Genomic DNA, 16,918 nt, shown 5'->3' with positions numbered 1-16,918 from the left:
GAACAGTCAAAATATAAAACACAGGATTAGATATAACATGAAGTTAATAAACTGCTCCAGTCATTGTGAATCCAGGGTGTGGCTCCCATGCGCTGTAATGCTACCAGCAAGCTGGAACATCTCTTTCCAAGATAGGACCTTAAAGCTGCAAAACAGTCGACATCCATAATTGAACCTAATGGGCTTGATGAAATGGCTCGAGTTATGCATGGTGTCAAATTAAGCAACAGGCAGGAAAACAGACCTAAATGTACCACTGGTTCATTTAGCAGTACTTGCCCAGATCGAAACACGTCTCCGAATCGAACGCACATTCAATTTTTATGAATTCAAAGTAGAAAACTAATGTACACATGATATTAGAGCTCCTAATCAAAGTAGACATTGAATGCGCACCCATTTGTTTGGCGAGAAAAACGCAGTGGGCCTCCAATATTGTAAATTAGAAAAAGTTGAAACCTATAAACTTCACCTTCACAGAATGAAAATTTATTTACTTATGGAGGGTCGTGGCATTCGATAACGACTTTCTTAATTCTTCGTGGATTTTTATGAAAATTGGTAGACTTATCAGCAACGTTTCTGTGATACTACTAATAAATTTCACAAAGATATCTTTAGAACTTTTTATGTATAATATTTTTCTCCTTCTGGCCTTGTTGCGAGCCTGAATCACTTAAAAAATATGATAGAACGGGTGCGCAAGGCACTGTGCATTCTAAGATGAATGGTTGAGGTCGTGACATTCTTAGATATTTTTATTTGCAATGCAATTTTTTTTAGTTCTCATATTTTAAGAGGTGACTGACTGTACCACAAGCATTAAGGCTGTGAGCAAGTAGCCAAATCATTAATTGTAGTTAAGTCAAACTGCAAAACCAAGAGTGTCATGCCCTGGACAGTACATCCAGGAATACAGGGAAAAAACACGTAACTGAAATAGACCTAGTGGTCACGAAGAAATCAGTGGTACAAGCAAAGCAGAAAGCAAGAAAAGTCATTTTGAGAAAAAGGCTTTCAAAGTTGTACCTTAGATTTTACATTACCGAAAGGCACCGGGGTGGTAGTCTTTTGTGTACTTTTCAGTGCGCGGCTTCTTGAGTGCCCTGCCTTTGGGTTGATGTGCCTTGCTTGACTTTTTTTCCCGCAAGACATTCTTTTCTGCTGCTCTGCAAAGAGCATGTTGTCCCAGTCGCAGTCCAAGTGTTGCACAATACTCAGCATACGCACGGCGGGCCCCAGCACTGTATTTGCAGACTGCCTCATGATCAGCTGTCTCTGTCGCAACTAATGATGCGTTTTTATATTTTGGCAGCAGTGACCATACGACCGAATGAAGGCTTTCGGCAGCGTTTTGGGTTTTGCTCTCTAGGCAACGGCTGAGGAGCTGCATGTCAGAAAGGCGTTGGTACTCGGGCAGCAATGCACCGGCAACATGCTTTCCAAGCCGGGACTTGTGAGGAGGTGGAGGTTTCTTCTCTGCTTCTGCAGCCTGATGTCGGCACCACCTTTGGGGCCCCTTGCGGCAAAGGTCACTATGGGGGGTCTTCGTCGGTAGATGTTATATGATAATATGTTGCCATCACGGCCTTTTGCATGTCTTGAACATTGTCGTCATGCAGAGCCATGCCATACTAAATTGTCAGTTTCTTTATTAAATCTTGAGTGAGGCCACCTTTCTTTCCAAGAGGTTGCCCTATCTTGCCTTTTGTGATCAGAGCACACAGAGCCATCCCCATCCTATCCTTTTCTTGACATGATTAATGCAGTCCTCCTTTGTAAATGGAATAAATCCATAAGTCTTGCCCCAACTAAATGCTACAAAGGTTCTACTGTCACCCCCACAAACAATGTTCGTATATTGCAAACCATGTTTGCTAAGGGACCCCCTGAATAGAGTCGATGCTGCTTCAACCTCCATTCTGCCAGAGTTCACATCTGTGTTTTTGTGGCAGACGTGTGATGCTTTCCAATTATCATAGCCGTCATCCCCTTCTTTGGGGCCAAGCGTGCAACCATGGCATCGGTTTGATAGGACCACACAGTCGAGCACCAGTCCCGTGAAAAATTCTATTACAGTGCCGACACCTTTGTGAGATGTATGGCCCCGTGTTAACCACGTCCCATCACAAACCACTGTTATGTTGTTATTAAAGGTAGGGTCCATCACCCTCTAAACATTGTGCACTGCCACTGCAGCATCAGAAAAAATATTGGCAGCAGCTGTCTCACTGACAGCTAGGTGAACTCAGCCTCGAGATGTTTCTGAAATGTTTTACGATGCAACCCTCTATGGGAGACATTCATTATTGACGAGAAATGGGTCAAGGCTGTTGCCCCTTTGGCAATACTTTCAACAGCCTGTACAGCTCTCATATTCACATAAAAAATTTTGCGACCTTCCTTTTGCGGCAATGACCACCCCTTCGAGACAGCGCCGCAATACGCGCACGCCAGTATCATTTGCGCTGCTAATCGATGTCTTCTTCCCAGCTGAACTGAAAGTCCTGGTTGGGAGCAGTGCTGGTACTTAGATTTGCCGAGAAGCGCGTTCAAGGCAGTCATTTGAGCGGTGAGAAACTCCTCGGCTTGTTCCGTACCGGCAAGCACCTCGCCTTCACCCATAAGTTCCATTTTCCGCGCGGTCGCCGACACTGAACCGAGTTTTGCCTACACTTTCGCGGTGACCTACCGGGATGCTTCGGCAGATACAAAACGCGGCTCCAGGCGCGCCTGAATGGTGCCGCCCGTACTTGCAGACGGCGTAGCAACATCGTGCGAAGTGCCGAGACGATCCCGAGGCGCGATCGCTGGATGCATACGACGATGTGGAACGCGGCACAAGCTCAACGGTGCCACTGCTGCTCGCACGAGATGTTTCGCCCACGTAAGAAGCACTGCGACTCCTCAACATCGTCGACACAAGTAGGTATTGCGCCCGCGTATAAAGTGCTCGGCGGCGGCTCCCGAACGAAGTCATATCGGCACGCGTACGCATCCCGCCCGCATGTGGAGTCCTCGGCTGCGCGTCTGTGACTTCTGCGCTATGCTGCACAGTACTGCCACGCGACCTTGAAGCAGTCTTTTTCACCGTCGCCGATTTCCGCTTACGAGTGCCGTAAGCATGAGCTGTCTTGTACTTCAGCGGTCGCCGACCCATGGTCACCAGCAGTAAACTTCCGAAACTACGCCCCACAAGCGCTGATGAATGCGTCGAACTGATGTGTCCAGAGTGGCGTATCACAACACAAACCAGCTTCCGAAACTATGCTCCTCATGCACTGACGGCGAGCCGATATGTAGTACACAGGCGCATATCACAAGTCAGCTACGTTCCGCGAGCACTGGCGATCTCGGCGACCCGAGATGCGAGGAGGCGCTTGTCACTTGTGGAGGTGGAACCCGCTGCCGAAACTACGCTCCGTACGTGCTCACGAACAATGCGAGGCGACTTTCAGACGCACGCGAGCCACGGGCAACATCAGATGTGAGCTTCTGAAATTATACCCCGCACATACAGACGAACATCGCGCGCAGAGAGGCGCGGGAGCAGAAGACACGCACCGCCAAGGAGGCCAATGGCGAAGCGCCAATTGGCCACGTGACGGGCATGGCCAACCGGAGGCCTCGGAACGGCCTTCAATCATTTGCTTTTTGCGCGCTTGCTTCTGAATGGAGGAGGTGGCTGGCGCGGCAAACTTAAAGACGGAGAAATGCGCTTTCCAACACGGGCAAAATGGCGGCGCTCGGTTGCGCCGTTGCGAATACCGTGGCTTGAAAAACGCCGTTTTTTTTTTTTTTTCGCGATTTCCGCGGAATTTTTTCGTCACGTTCGCTGCTAAAAAAGTTTTTTTGACCACTTCTGCGCAGTTTTAAGCGTTCATAATTCGGAATCAGATAAAAAAGGAGTTATACAAACGGAATATGTGCTTTTCAAAAAATCTATTTTTGGTCATTTTTTGAGATACGAAAGCTGCGTTCTTTATTGATGTCCACTATCATCACTTTATCGCTGCCTATAAAGAAGCATAACATGTCCTCCGTGCAGTTTATAGCGCATTTGATATTCTGCAATTATGAAACAACTCCGCAACAACAGATAGCAGTCCACGCCTGGACTGAGCACTTCACTAGTTCCTCCTGTGATGCGTGCAATTGTCCGGAATTCCAAAAACATGTGCCGCGACTTCTCGCTGCTAGCTCAACATGTAAAAAAACTGATCATTTGAACGTGTTTTTGCAGTAAACGTGAAAGCGACGCGTCATCGTGATCACATTGTGCGAGAACTCGTTTTGTCGCAATCTAAGGTTGCAATCTTGTGATGGCAATGGCTATGACGCTCGCAAGGCTGGCTTCGATGGTAGGCTGTTCCAAACGCTGTTTAGGCTTTGGTTTCGCAGTGAATTGCATCACCCAAGCAAATTCTATAGGAAATTTTCTCAGAAAGAAAAAAGACTCACGATAGAATCGGATCAATACTGTAATAATTTATTGTCAGGCACCATCTTGGCTTTAAGAATTTTCAGGAGCAGGCAGTAAACAGGCATTTTTGATGGGAAATGATGTGGGTTCAACACATTCACTGTACCCTAAGTGCTGCAAAGATTGACATTGCTGCTACTGGAGTCACCCCTGTAGTCGCTAAGCACAAGGCTGCGGGATCCAATCCTAGCCACGGCAGCCACATTTCGATGGGGGCAAAATGCAAAAACAACTGCGTGCTTAGATTTAGGTGCACATTAAAGAACCCCAGGTGATCCAAATTATTCCTTCACTACGGTGTGCCTCATATCAGATCATGGTTTTAGCATGTAAAACCTCAATTTTTTTTACCACTGCAGTCACCATCGGGGTCAGGCGCGTGCGTGATGACTAACCAGGCAAGTTCGAATTAACTGGCAAAGGTCAATTTCAGGAGCAAGATAACAAAGTTTGGTTTAATAGAAATGTATGGGCACCAGCTGGAACTTTTAGTTGGGATTGTACAGAAAAATTGAATAAACCGGAGTCAAATTAACAGAAGTCTACTGTATAACCAAACAGGGCTCTACACAATGGCATAGGAAACAATACACTAATGTCTGCATCCCACCGAATATATAAATAGGAAAGTTAAACTTTGGTACAACGAAGTCGATAAAATAAGCACTTTGTATCGTTATATCGAAATTTTGTTATGTTGGAATTTGACAATAATTTTATGCAAGTAAGTACGGTGAGACATACCTGCTGCAAAAGAAAGCACACACCAAAGACACATACATGATGGCACAAGCGGAATTATCCAAATTATTGGGCAATCAGAAAAGACAAGTTTCAATCACAATATTGTAGCAGTTTTGCCTGAAAGGCGAAGCATTGATAGCAATAGCAAAGTACTACACAACTACACGAAGTAACGTTTACAGTTTTATCAGCCATGTAAATAGCAGCTAACTTTTGCTTACCAAATTAGCTTCAAAAATAAAAAAGGCGAACCTGAACAGATCTCACTCGCTGTCACAACGCTGGCTCAACGAAGAGCACAAACAGAAGGGAGGGAATGCTGTCTATGGCCTCTCCGTTCAACATGTCTACGAAGCTTGAGATTACGTGCCCTACAGCACGCACTTGATCACATTACCGTGCTCCTACTCTTCCTGCCCTTTGCGCGCATGGGAAGACGGCACGCATCAAGCCACCATCCTTCTCGGCTCACCCTCGCCCCTACAACACACGTCGTGCAAGCACTTTAGAGTCCTACTGCACCTGGGCTTTATACAGGGCATAACGGCAAGAGGGTCTTGCGTTCTGCACTAAAACCACTACTCGTCTTTATCAGACGCTGCTCCGCTTTGGCCGCCACCTCGTCAGGGCACTCATCACACAACATTTTCGAGCCCGTCATGTAAATTCTTGTGACAGGTTGCTCGACACTACAAAAAGAGATTGATGTGTGCCTACAAATGGCATTCAGAACAAAGGGCCACCATACATTGTTTCACAAAGATGGTAGCCGTGAACAACAGTCATCCGCAAGAGGCCCTATGCTGATTAACTATTTCACCTTTGCTGTGCAAGTTCTGTAGTTTTGTCTAACTACAAACTGTAGTTTTGTCTATGAGACAGTATGTTTACCATAAATGTAGGTGCACAATTCCAGCTGTGACACTGCTGAGCCGACAACCATATTTGCTGTCAATCACGCTGAACACGAGCATCGAACACGAAGGATGGAAACGATCTAAGTGGAAGCATCACATGATTACTTTCAGCATAGTCATAAACATACACCCTGCGCTCATTACAACAGACTTTTGGATATAACGAACCATATCACACTGTTAGTTTATTCTAGCTATTTTATTAACGCAACGAAGTTCGCTTTTAATAGGCCGCGCTACAACAGACTATCCGCTACAGCGGACGAAATTCGTGGCAAGTTTTGCCAAAATCGGGCTTATAAAATGGACTTTTGCCGTGTCAACACGGGCTGACAACTGACTTGCGAGGGTCAGCCGACGATTGTGGCTCAATATCGTACGCACGAATGAACAAGGTGGGTATCTGCAATGGCAAGGTGGGTATCTGCATGCCGTCTTCTTTCGTGCGCGAGTCACGGTGGCGGTGCGAGGGAGAGGGTGGTTCTACTCTGGCAGCTGCTGCTTACGGCGCAGCTGTGGGACGGAACATTTTGAAAGTGATCTGCGATGTGGACAAAGTGCACCCAGTGCCAGAAGCTTTGTATGCGCTGTGCTTTCAACGTTTAGTTCGCAGTGAAGCGAGAGACAGCACGAAGGTCCATTCGCTCGCTGCTGCTACTGTGCTTCCTGACTCCAATGTTTTGACAGCAACTTTCTGCGGTAATCGAGTGAGATGTGTTTTTGTTTACGTGTGTGCGCATGACACCTTTAGTTAGCGAATGTTTACAACTTTATATGGCCGATAAAACTGCTATCCTTACTTCGCACAGCTATCTACTAATTTGCTATCGCAATTGATGCTTCGCATCTTGGGTGAAACTGCAACTTTTTTGTTTGTTTTTTACTTTGAAAATTCATCACTCTCACTTTGCAATAACATTATAAACTGCAAAAAAAGTTTTGGAAGCGAGGCGTTTCGGATAAAACGGACATTTTTTGTCAAATTATCAGGGCCAATTCCAACTAGTCGACCGTATATTAAAAAAAGGCTCATGGGAAATAGAACCTCACCACGCGATGAGAAAGCAACAATTTTTATCTGCTGAGCGCATGGAATGCAGAGAGCGCAACGAGGGCACCACGAAAACTGAAGGGGTACCGTACAGTGCCCAACAACTGTGCAAGGCCTACTCCCGAAGACTCACTGCACAGATTGGCTCTGGAGAGAATGTTGTGGGGTGGCATCATAGGAGGCTGGCTTGCCGGGCCTAGCTGCTCGGCGTCATGCTCCCTACTATTTGCATTTTCCATCCGTCAAGGCACCAAGCACGTGTGCTGAAGCTACATCGGCAACATTCATTCGAACTACGCTTTACAAGGAGCAATGCTGAAAGTCTGCCTCGCCTCGTTCTTCTCGCAGATTGCTCCGGATACCGAGCATTTGGAATGACCGGTTGCTCCACAGAGGCAACAGTAGTCTCACTCATCATAGGCATTGCCACAAGAATAGTTTAGTAGCATGACCAGCGAATGAGCAGTGTCATGATCCCAAGTCACGCTGAACGGCAGCCACTATGCAGTGCTTTCGCACGAAGGGTAGAGCGCCCAAGCAAAACAGGGGCGGCTTCGAACGAAAGCTGAATGGGGATGGTAAGTGCGCCGATGAAACCTATTAAACTGGGGCCGTATCCTGTAGCGGTTCGCTTTGGCTGTTACGTCTGGATTACGTCACTCGGAGAAAGAGTGGAATGGGGCGGTGTGAGGGGAACCTATCAACGAGCGGCTGTCTGCCGGAAGATCACGTCATCATTTTCGTTTGTACTTGGGGGACGGTATAGCAATTGAAGGATGTTGCTGGTTTGATAAAAAAAAAAAAACATTGGTTTGTATAGAACACTTGCAAATATAATTTTCAGTAATAAATGTGAGCTTGCGGTGCAGACGGCTACTGGGAGTTGTAATTTTATTTGTGTTGTTTTGTTACTTAGTCGCTAGATGGTGTGCCATACGTTATGCAAACAACTTGCCTCGCTTTGTTTACGTTTCGGACTTGTTCGCGCGCCGAAACCAAAACGATGTCGTCGCACAAGAACAGGCGGCTGGGTCCTCATGTTTCAGCGAGGCAGCGCGAAATACTCGTTTCATTCATCGAGGAGCACCCCTACCTAGCAAAGGCGTCGTGTGTGTTGTGCCAGCAGCTGACGACGGCTTTCTGTTGCGCCGTGGATGGGAATCTAACCCATCCTTTTTCTTTGCCCGCAACCGTAATGGCCTTGGCGACGGCTGTAATGATCCGGCTGACCGAAGGCTGCGACAGTGCAATCACTTCTTCATTCCCGACGCACTGGAAAGCTCCCGGTGCCAAAAAACCGACGCGCACACATCACTTTCATTGTAGTGTCGACACCACGAAATCTTTGAGGCCCGAGATGTTCTTCCAGCTCATCGCAAAGACGTCGCACTATGTCTTTGGAGAGCCTAAAATGCCTTCGAAACTCTTCTTCGGCCATGCCGAACGCATCGCGTCGTTGCCTCTCGTCGCGTCGTTGTCTTTCGGCGCTCGCCAGCAACACAACCAAAGGAGCCACCATTGCCGTCTCTGTCTCGTCTCGTCTAGGTGCCGGCTCGTCAGCTGGCGCGAGACTAGCCGGCAGCCACGGTTGCCCTAGCAACCCTCGACATCATGCTCGCCACTGCGCGCTAATCTCGAGCGAACCACTTCTCAGCGGTTCCTCTCGTAGCAGGGAACCGGTTCCTTTCCAGATGATTGCCAACTTGTGTGACGTCAACAAAATTTGTCGTCCCACCCACCAGGGATGACGGCAACGAAGCGCCGACCAATGGCAACAGCCAGAAGGAACCGGTTCCAAAGCGAACCGCTACAGAATACGGCCCCTGGAGCAACTCTGACCGCTCCAAACTTGCTCCTATCTCGCAACGACGCAGCTCACAGCGCACTTTGTGAGGCCTTGGCCGCAAGAGAGAAATGGAATGCTTACACGGCATGCACTATACGCGCAAGGGCCCAGATGCTTCGCACTTTGCAGTGATCCTTCCTTCACTTCCCTTCCAAGCCTGCTTAATGACAAGCAGAGGAAATACGTGGAAAGGGTGGGGGCAGAAGGGTGGCGCTGACTTTTACTAGCGGTGCTCCAGAAAAGACGCAGGTAAAAGTGGAGGCACGCATTCGTCAAGGGGAGGGGGAAATCGCAGTTGTGGTGCACAGCCGCATATTCCCGTGCTTGATCTTCTTTTTTCTGCCCTCATATGATGTTTCCAGTATCATATTGCCATTCCCACTGCAAATTTAGCTATGTTTCGAGCTTAGGCTAGGCAAAATAAACAGAATGCACTCAGATCACAGACAAAGTATATTTTTTGCTCAGGGCTCACTCGGACTCAGATTCGCCAAAATGCAAGTCAGCCTGACTCGCTAGGAATCAGACTCACCAAAATGCAACTCAGCTGTGTGGTTATCGTGTTTATGCACAAGTGCTGCACAACAATATTAAGAGGTTCCATTCTTGTTTTCGTGGCAGTAAATCATCCAATGGAGATGTTTAATTTGTATAAATGCAAAATGCATCTCAAGATGCAAACATGTTATCAAAGCTGAATTATCCCGAGCACATGCCAGCCATAATGGCCCACAAACTAATGCTGCTTTTGGCAAGCATGAGGACACGTCTTCCATTTATGCCACAGTGCCTGCATATTGGCAGTGGGCAAACTAAAGAAGTTTAGTAGTAACTTGTTCTACACTTCACTGGTAGCTAAATATGCCTACATTAATGCCCTGAAAAGCAGAAGCGAATATGTTTTCAGCAGTAAGTATGTGTGTCAACGGCATGAAGCTGACCATTATTTTTTACAGTGCATGCCTATGGATGGCGAACTAGATGAAACATGGATGCATGTTTTGTCACGTTTTCAATAAATCGCTAGCGGTGTTTCTCATGCCGAATGTTTCATGCTGATTATGGGGATTTGAAAATAGAGAAATTGTCGGAATTCATGAATGAAGCAACTACACGTTAACCTATTCAACTAGACTGCTTCGCTAATTCTTGAGAATCAGTGCAACAGCTCGACATTGTGGAGGTTGAGCTAGGACACGTAAGCTTAATGTTTACTGTAAATAAAGTCGCTTGACTGTCATTGCCATGCACAAGATTCAGAACAAAACAAGTTTTGGTTGTACGGTAGACAAGATCTAGCTATATTACCAACATGTTTTTTTTCTTCATCTTGATGTTTCCTTTAGTTCAAGTACAGAAGCACTGCAACAATGCTATCAGTGTCCAAATATCCTCAAATTCAAATTTTTGCCCATTTAATTAGAGAAAGGAAAGGTAAACTCCAGGGTGTTTACTTCAGATAAAGGAGTGCGCTGACTGGTGATGATCAGTGAAAAATTCAAGAATGATTCCGACACTCCCTGATGCGAAATTCGAGCCCAGCTCCACATGTGTTTTCATTTCACAATATATTGAGGCAAAGAATTTGAGAGAGACATGTAGCAGAGTTGGCAATTGTAGAAAATCTAAACTGCAGGTCAAGCGCGTCGGCTTTTATATGCGACTCATTGAAGGTCCCAGTGTAATCGCTGGTGCCCCTTGGTTTCCAGAAAGTACTACACAATTTTCGTCACACATGGAATCAGATTACAAAACAATCGCGAATAAGACCAAACCAAGCACACGGGTACACACCGAGCTGTCGGGGAGGTTCGCACGAAATCAGTTTCCCGCGAGCACATCACTGAAGGGGCCGCTCTTATTGGTGTCCGCCTTTTGCGGCTCGTGTTTTTTTTTCATCTCCCGCTCCGCATTCACTCTTTCATCCTTCACTGTTGTGCTCGTTCGCTCAGTTACACCAAGACCAACGCTAACGCTCGCCGCAGGAATGGCCGCCTAGCAGCTGCGCTCTAAAAAAATAATCTGGGACTGCCCTCAAAAATTCGCTGTCACTCTTTCCCGCTCTCACTGACACTTTCAGTAGCTACAGCTTTCAAAAGGTTTAGCTACAGCTACAGCCATTTATGACTATAGTCAGTTAAAAACGGGCTTTGACATACATCTGTGCTAGAGATACCTCCTGTCAGTGCACTTAAAACCTTTAGACTTTAAGAGCACCAGGCACACGATCTGAGTGACTTTGCTCTACATCAAGAATATGACTCACCCCTGCATCATTTAACCTCACATTGTTACCGCACCCTCCCTCGTCCTCACCGGACTTTCGAAAGGCGATCCTCACCTAACCCTCTCTTCACCACATGAGGGTGCCCATGTCTGATATCGACAATCATCAAAAATGTTTTCTGTACAATGTCTTTGCTATCTGCATTGCCAACTCTTCAACATCAACCTAGCACACGGTTGCTTCTCTTTTATATTAATGTTTATCAAATCAACATCGGGACATCACAGAAGCAACAGGTGTTTCAGGTTTTACACCTGAAAAAAATATATGCCCTCTGATGAAACAGCTAATCCACCCATTCCATATCAAGGAATGAGACTATCTTTTAAAAGTGAAGAAAGAGTAAATCATTTGGTCAAAGTAGGCAGACACTTTCTTTAACAGCAAGGTGAGGCTTGCAGGCTTATGAAATTATTGAGTTATCACAACAATAGCTTCTCGCATGGAGCTGTCATTAACAGCCAGCCATTACAGCGAACAATTACAGCCAGCAGCTCCTTGGACAACCTCTGCTCCACTATGAACTGAGGTCCCCAGCATTGAGTGCAATGCACAAAGTCTGGGAATATGACATCATCAGACTCGTGGCCAACTACATCCCAATTTTTTGCAGAAGGACATTTTGTGGTAAGCTTTTCACATCCAGCTAAAAACAAAACTGCATCTTTCTCAAGCAAACCCTGCATGGTTGAGCACAATATTTGCTACACGTGAAACGAAACCGCACAGGTTGTTCCTTTGCAACATTTACACCGAAACAGCTACAGTATACTACAGTGACTCAGACAACAACCTTTCAATGTTCCTATCACGTGCATAGACTAGTTACATTTAGCTACCGACTAGTTGTGTCGAGGTAGCCTACTGCTTGCACAGTAAATTGTAAATAGGAAATCATGACAGCTTACTCAATGCTGGTGGTCCTGAACTGCCTTCGTCTGGTCAGCATTTGCAGGCACTCTTCCGCTTCGGCTAAAATAAAAAGGACCATAGCCATCAGTAAAGATAGGGTAGGAAACCTTAAACACTCCATAATGTAAATTAAAGGGGCATCAAGTGTGGCGTCTGACACAGGATGGCGTGGCCAAAGGCAAAAAGCTGAGACAAAGAACAATGCAAGATGTGAGTGCAGAAGCGACAAGCACAAGTAGATGCAAAAGTGAAGTTTATAGACCTGTTGCATAATCCCAGTAACCCAGCACACACATAAGAAAACTACGGGCTTCTGCCACCGTCACGAAGGTATGGCAGTGAAGTATGGAGTGTGTGCAAGCACGGGATGCACATAGGAAAAGTCGTGGGCCACACATGGTCTGCTACTGGCAGCATCGAGTTTGCCGTGGCATTTTGCTCGCACAGCATCACATATCACATAGCCCGACTGAGACCGACAGAATATCTTTGTGAGTTCCCACGTCTGCATCACAAACATATCGGGGCCTACTACAAAACAAAAGCAGCGATGGGGGAAGGCCTTGACTGCAGGGGCTGCAAGTTATTTGTCGAGTCTTGTCATATCAGATTCTATAGGAGCAAAGCACATGAATAAAAGGGAAGCAAACGAAGAAATGCGACATGCTGCGATATCTTATGCACTCGAGTAGCAATTGCATGCAGTCATCTAGCACGGCCCAGGCACGACCTCGCAGACAGTAGAATAATTCGGTCACACGATCGGGTCAGCTTGTCAAGGTCACCGTAGCCCGGCACCTCATCCTTTGCTTAGGAAGCGTGACTGCTGTGGCACGTACATGCCCGCAGAGACAAGTGACACAGCTCGTACAACAGTGCTGTAGTTGATGCACACGAAAAATGAATAACTAGCCATTTGCACACAGTGGTACACAGGCTTTTAAACATACCGACTGGTAAAATAAAGCTGCTGCACTTAAAACAGTAAAAATGGCCATGCAGCGGCCTTGTTTACTGGTGTTGTCGGTGCAGTGAATGCCACCTTGATTGTTGCTCACTCATTGTACACCTCAAAGCAGGAACTGAACGTGTAAGACACAAAATGCTGGCATAGTAGCATGCAGCAGTAAGTTGGCGTGCCGAACATCGGTGAAGGAACACAGCAGAAACAGCACAAAGCACACGAATGCATGGCGGGGGCAGGCTGCCAAGAGCCTGCCAGTGTCTATGCCCCACAGTGGCGGCCAGAAACCCATGTCGCCTGACTGAAGTGCAGCGTTGTAGGCATCATGGAAGTCCCCTGTTTGGTGCACCAACTTAGATAGGCCATGTTCTTATGATGATAGCTGTATGCTTCCCAGAAAACAGATACAACACAGATTTGAAATAAAATTGCATATTAAACACAACTGTAACACTATAAATCAGTTTAAACTGGCAATGTATTATATTACAAGAACTGTCCCTCGCTCATTCAGTGGAAAAGGCTGGAATACCAATGCAGGAAATGAAGACCATTTTTCTCTTTTATTTGTTTTTACTATATTTACTCGCATAATGATCACACTCCTGAATTTTGTCGTCAAAATTCGATTTTTTCTTTCCCGTGTAATGATCGCATCCCGAACTTGTTGCAGCGATATTTTGTGTGCCAAGTCTAGCTAATGACGGTCATGCTTACCATCTGTCGAATGCCACGCAAACGACTCTTGAAGACATACCAAGCGGTCTGCACGCACTAAACATTCTTAAGCAGATGCCCCATTTCATTCCTTTCATCACATCACGCACTTCCATGAAAAAAAAAAAAAAAAAAAGACAACCAAACTTACCTTGGCTTTATTATTGTAGGCTTCGTAATAGTATTGGTCAAGAACAACAACAAAAAAGACGCCTTTCCATTCTTCTCGTCTGCACTTGTGGGCACGCAACAAATCGCGAGTGACAACAACAGTGGCCACGTTTACACTGATACATTAGCAGTGTACCCTATTCCTACTCCGATGCTTGTAACACAGCTAAGATATTCGCCCACCCTTAGCGGAAATGTGCTGTATTAGGAGAGTAGTGAAGACAAATGCCGCAGCTCCTGCAGCATGCCCGCCATGCGTTTCTGTGTCACTGGCAAGTAAGCGCGCCCACCTCTGTTTCTGTCCCCTCAAAATGGACACAGCTATGGTATTGTTGCAAACTTGCTGATATTTACAATATTATTTATTACTGATACGGAAGAAACTGTTTCAATGCCCATAATGTACCCACGAGAAGAAAAATCGCGTTCAGCTTTCTCCGCTGGCCACCATTCTTGTTTTCATGTTCCGCACTGTTAAGCAGCAGCAGCCACTTGCTTGATCACCCGTTGTCATCCCGCAGCAAATACAGGATGAAAATTTTTTTTTGGTGGGAAATTTAACCCACGTAATGATCGCACCCCTGAATTTGCGTCAATTTTTTTTACAAAAGAGTGCGATCCTTATGCGAGTAAATATGGTATTTCTGCCCCAGAACCTCAGATGTCTGGCAACGTCACAAATTTTAAAGCACTTTCTGAGACTTTGTCACTGGAAACATTACCTAAGCTTGCTTGGTTGTGCCATTTGTTTCCTTTAAAAAGCGGTACTGTACTTCTTGCCAGTAGATAAACAAACTAAGCTTGTAGATGCTGTAAAGATCCACATTGCAGTGGGCTGGTACTGGAACATGACGGCAGTGTCTCCGCCCATCTCACTTTTTCGCGTGTCCACTGGCTTGCCGAAGCTTCCTCTCCTGGTAACGATTGGCCGCTTTGTTATCACAGAAGTGTCACTCACAAATGACACTTGGCTTATTATTCCTTCACTAGTGCCTTTTTCCAGCATCCAACTGTTAAAATAAATCAGCAACAGTAATATAAGAAGCCTCGTTAGGAAACCGTTTTTAAAGCACTTTCAATTTGGTGCATGACATTATGCTCAGCCTCTAAGCACAGAGCCTCTCCACAACGAGTTTGCATGAAGAAGGTGAGCTAGCCTCAGTAGCATAATGTAGCCAGTGTGTTTTACACAATAATATATAGCACGTAAATCTAATGTTACCAGGAATTTCAGACAATGGCACCGCTGTACTTTGTATCGTGCTTTCTGCACTCGCCGATGAACCCCCTCTTGGTGAAACCGACTCGAAAGACACTACACCTCTCATAGCGCATGCGCTGCTTTGGGAAGCTAAGCCCGTAGGGCGTGCGAATAGAAAATGTTCAATTTCAAAGCGAATTCGAATAATAAAAACATGAGGCGAATTGAACATTTTTTTATACGAATACTGCTGTTCTTGCAAAAATTCAATTTTTTTTTGCCAGCCAGAGGTGCACGAAAAATAAGCAAGTTTATCGCACAGCAAATGATGTAAAACAAAATTATGCTTTGTGGTCAACAAAATTCTCTGCAACACTTTTGCTTTGCAGTATCACATCTGCAGTTATTTAATGTTGTCAGGAACGATGGATAGCTGCCCCTGACACGTTCCAGGGACAGTGACGCCCTCCTGCATGTCACAATTCCTTTCGACAACCAAAAGGAGCCACTCACTGCACACACTAGTGTCTGGTATCGCCATGTACCTCTTACAAGGCTCGCCAACAGTGAACATCGTGCTTACACCACCACACGCACGGATCTTCTTTTTAGCCCAAAATTTCACTACTTTCAACCTGTCCTTATGGCAATGAAAACTGCTGCGGGTTGATGAGTTGATCAAGTATTTCCACAATGCTGACGTAGAAGGAATCTCTTCAGAAGCTTTTATCGTTGAAGACTTAACTGGGTTTCTTGAAATTTTCCATTCTTCTTTTACACTCATGTTTTTAACAGTTTGCCACTGAAGCATCCTGGTGGTGCTCAGCTACTTTATACTGATATATACACTGCCAAGCTTGCTGGCCAAATTTGTAGTTTGGAAACCGTGTATTTAGGTGCTTAGCCAGATTAGTAGCAGATGAAGAGGTTTCCAGCTGGCGGATCGTGTTGTTCAAATGCGTGAAGAGGCAGCACAGTGTGAATACTTGGGCTGATAGTGTCGGGTAGCTACAAGCACTGGCAGGCGCTGACGGTGCCCCCTTTTTACTTTTGATATGCTTCATTGCGCAGCAAGTACGCTTCGCCGCAATGCAGCTTGCATGCTTCACTGTATAACACACTGTACCGCGGCAAAGCTAACATCTAGAGCCGACAACAACAATTTTCAGGAGTTTGAATATTTCGAATAAGGAAAGTACCTTTCGAATTGAATGCCCACTGATTCGAATAAAATATTCCATGTTTCAATGCTCACACAGCTCTACTTAACTTGCTTTATTTTTTAAATTTTTGTTTACCTGATGTCCCAGCTAATACAGAGCAAGTAAAAAAAAATATCAGAGCCTTTTGCGCAAGTGAAACAAGCTGTATATTCTTAGCAAGCCCCCGAAAAAGTCTTCAGTATATTTAAGGGACACTGAACAAGAATATGAAAAATATGAGCCCATATTTGAGGGACAGAGGTTCGCAGCCCCGCACTGGGAAAAGGATAAAAAAACAAACTAAGATATAGAGTACATCGTAGGGTGCAGTGTCGGATCAAATGCCAAACGAGCAACAAACCGCCTGTGTATCATCACAACACAGCGGAAGCAATCGCACGGTTGCAGGCAAGCACGGCACAA

General features: G+C 45.8%; 1 protein-coding gene across 3 annotated transcripts in view; it reads right to left on the bottom strand.

The window, feature by feature from the left end:
* Positions 1 to 16,918, bottom strand: part of LOC126527901 (uncharacterized) — a 110,891-nt gene that overhangs the window by 63,507 nt on the left and 30,466 nt on the right. For all 3 annotated transcript variants that reach the window (XM_072284267.1, XM_072284265.1, XM_072284266.1), the window contains one exon: positions 12,237 to 12,300. In XM_072284267.1, coding sequence (XP_072140368.1) covers positions 12,237 to 12,300 — 64 coding nt within the window. The remainder of the gene's footprint in view (positions 1 to 12,236; positions 12,301 to 16,918) is intronic.

The sequence above is a fragment of the Dermacentor andersoni genome, chromosome 9 (genome assembly GCF_023375885.2).
Source record: "Dermacentor andersoni chromosome 9, qqDerAnde1_hic_scaffold, whole genome shotgun sequence".
NCBI classification, from domain to species: Eukaryota; Metazoa; Arthropoda; class Arachnida; order Ixodida; family Ixodidae; genus Dermacentor; species Dermacentor andersoni.
This window is presented reverse-complemented; position numbering and strand designations above follow the sequence as displayed.